The sequence below is a fragment of the Fulmarus glacialis genome, unplaced genomic scaffold, assembly GCF_000690835.1.
Source record: "Fulmarus glacialis isolate BGI_N327 unplaced genomic scaffold, ASM69083v1 scaffold16052, whole genome shotgun sequence".
Taxonomy (NCBI): domain Eukaryota; kingdom Metazoa; phylum Chordata; class Aves; order Procellariiformes; family Procellariidae; genus Fulmarus; species Fulmarus glacialis.
The window spans coordinates 11252-13524 of NW_009197335.1; the positions used below are offsets into that span (position 1 = coordinate 11252).

The window sequence follows — 2273 nt, forward strand, 5'->3', positions numbered from 1 at the left end:
CTCTGAATTAGGCAGGTATATTTCCTATGCAATGTAGAAAGAGACAATGATATTTAAGAATGGAAACCACAAAAACTAGAACGTTGAGCAAAAGAGAAGTCAGAAATGCTGTAACTGGACGTAAGGGTCTTGCTGTTACACTGTCCCAGGATCCTGTTATGCTGATGTGCTATATGTGAGATTACTAATATAGGGACCTCAAAATTATTGAACTAGTTGAAGATCTTCTGTGCAAAAATAAGCACTGAAGGTCTCTTTCAGCAGATAGGCGTCTCCTGTTCTGTGCTAGGAACCCTGCTCAGCAGTTAGGTGCCTAAAGCACAACAGAAACCAGGCTGTGGTGGTTTTCTTTTCTGTTTCCTACCTGTGAAAAAAGAAACACAGCACCCCAATCTTACAGTAAGCAAAGGGCTTTCACCACAAAGCCTCACCATAGTTCAAGTCTCTGCCTCAGGCTGAGCAAAGCATCAGTGTGACCCAGTTCCCATTACTCACGTGGCAGCGCAGGTGAATGAACATATACCTTCTACTGTGGGGAAAATTTATAACTTGATAAATCTTTTTGGGGGCTATTAGCATTTCAGCTTATTTTAAATTCATGAACACATCATTATGAGGCGTGTGAACCCTGCAGACTGGCACAATCTGAGGTGCCCTTGCTCAACATGGCAGTTAAAAAGTGATTTTTTTTTTTTTTTTTTTTTTTTAAAGTACCCAAGGGGTTGATATAGACTATGACTCTAGTGTGCAATGCAGCTTTATTCCATGACATCCAAGTTATCCCTTAGAGATGTGACCATATTGCTTCTTGGATCCACATTAATATACTTGTATTTTGTAGTCTGGACATCCTAGTTAGGTATCAATCACTGAGGAGGTATCCTATACTAACTTGGTCATGTATGTCGTGGAAATGGCAGCACAAAGTAGGGGCCCAACAAGAGAAGGGTGATGTGCTAGTTGGTTGTTAGTTGAACCAACCTCCCAGTGGCCAGGTTAGGCTGATCTTTGCAGGTCCTGCTTTAGTATCTTTTTTTATTCCCTGTTACCCAAGGAGTTGGAAAAACATCCAACAGAAGATCTCATCAGTTAAAGGCTTTTCTAGGTAAGAGCAGTTCAGGTATGTAGAAGTTCATGTCAGTTAGAAGCAGTGGCAGGAAATACAACTCTTTCCTCTTTCTGCCAGTCCAGATTCTTTCCAACAGTCCAGATTACCTTTCAGGTGTATCAGCATTAACTATATCTTTCTCTGCATAATCTATTCATAAATCTTTGCAGATTTTTTTTCTCTCTTTTTTTCTTTTAGGTATCCTAGTTATTAAACAAGAAGAAGATGAAGAAGGAGCAAACTGACGACACTTTCTTGTTGGGTATTTAATTATTTAAGTAACTCCAGATAGCTTGGCACATAGAACTTTTATATAAATGTTTGTTTTGAAGAAAATCTTTGGGCAATTTTTTTAAAAGACCAGCTTATCTCCACAGTCTGTCACCCAAAGAGTTAGTTACCAGAATTTGGGCACACCAATTTTGTCAAGCTTACGACACCTTCTGTAGAGACCAGTGGAGCTGAGTTTATCTGCTGTTTGGCTAGCAAGAGATCTTTACCTAAACTAATACATAGCTATTTTTAATCCCTGATTAGTGGTGCTTGTTATTCACTCTTGGGTTATAATAGAACCATTTTAGCTTGTTAGGTGCAGCTGGCCAACATTATGATTGGAAACACTGAGGCCAGAAAAACAATGTTGTGGTTTAGAGACACGCTACAGGCTTTGTTGTGTTTTATTTTGTCATGGGAATCCCTCGAAATTTTAAATATGGGAGTTTGCCTTTTCATCCCCTTAACTGTTATGCCAAACAGGCCCAGTAGTTGTGGACCTATGCACAAAAAAGGTATTGGTCTGATGATCGCTTGTTACTGGCCTTAAGTTCTGAACTGGGCTTCTCGCATTGGAACTCAACTGCATTGCTTAGAAGGCCATGTATAACTTATATATTTATTTATTTTAAAGAGGCAATGGGAATTCTTTGCATGGTTTCAGTGAGACTAAAATATCTGCTAGCTTTTTTTTTGTCTCTTACTAAGACATTATTTTCTATTAGAATACGTGGCCTATTAGCCTACAGCTGGTTCCTAGTTTTTGTTTGGGTCACTGGTGGACGTAATCCTTCTCAGCTCTGGAATTTTCCTATAACTAAGTAGGCTGATACTAATACAGAAACAAACAGTGAACAAAAGACCTGGGTTTGAGGACAGAAAATTTCGGGTT

General features: G+C 39.2%; 1 protein-coding gene across 1 annotated transcript in view; it reads left to right on the forward strand.

Moving 5' to 3' along the window:
• Window positions 1–1656, forward strand: part of DNAL1 (dynein, axonemal, light chain 1) — a 10368-nt gene extending 8712 nt beyond the window's left edge. The window contains exon 7 of the mRNA XM_009572510.1: window positions 1307–1656. Coding sequence (XP_009570805.1) covers window positions 1307–1353 — 47 coding nt within the window. The 3' untranslated portion in view covers window positions 1354–1656. The remainder of the gene's footprint in view (window positions 1–1306) is intronic.
• The last annotated feature ends 617 nt before the right edge of the window (window positions 1657–2273 follow it).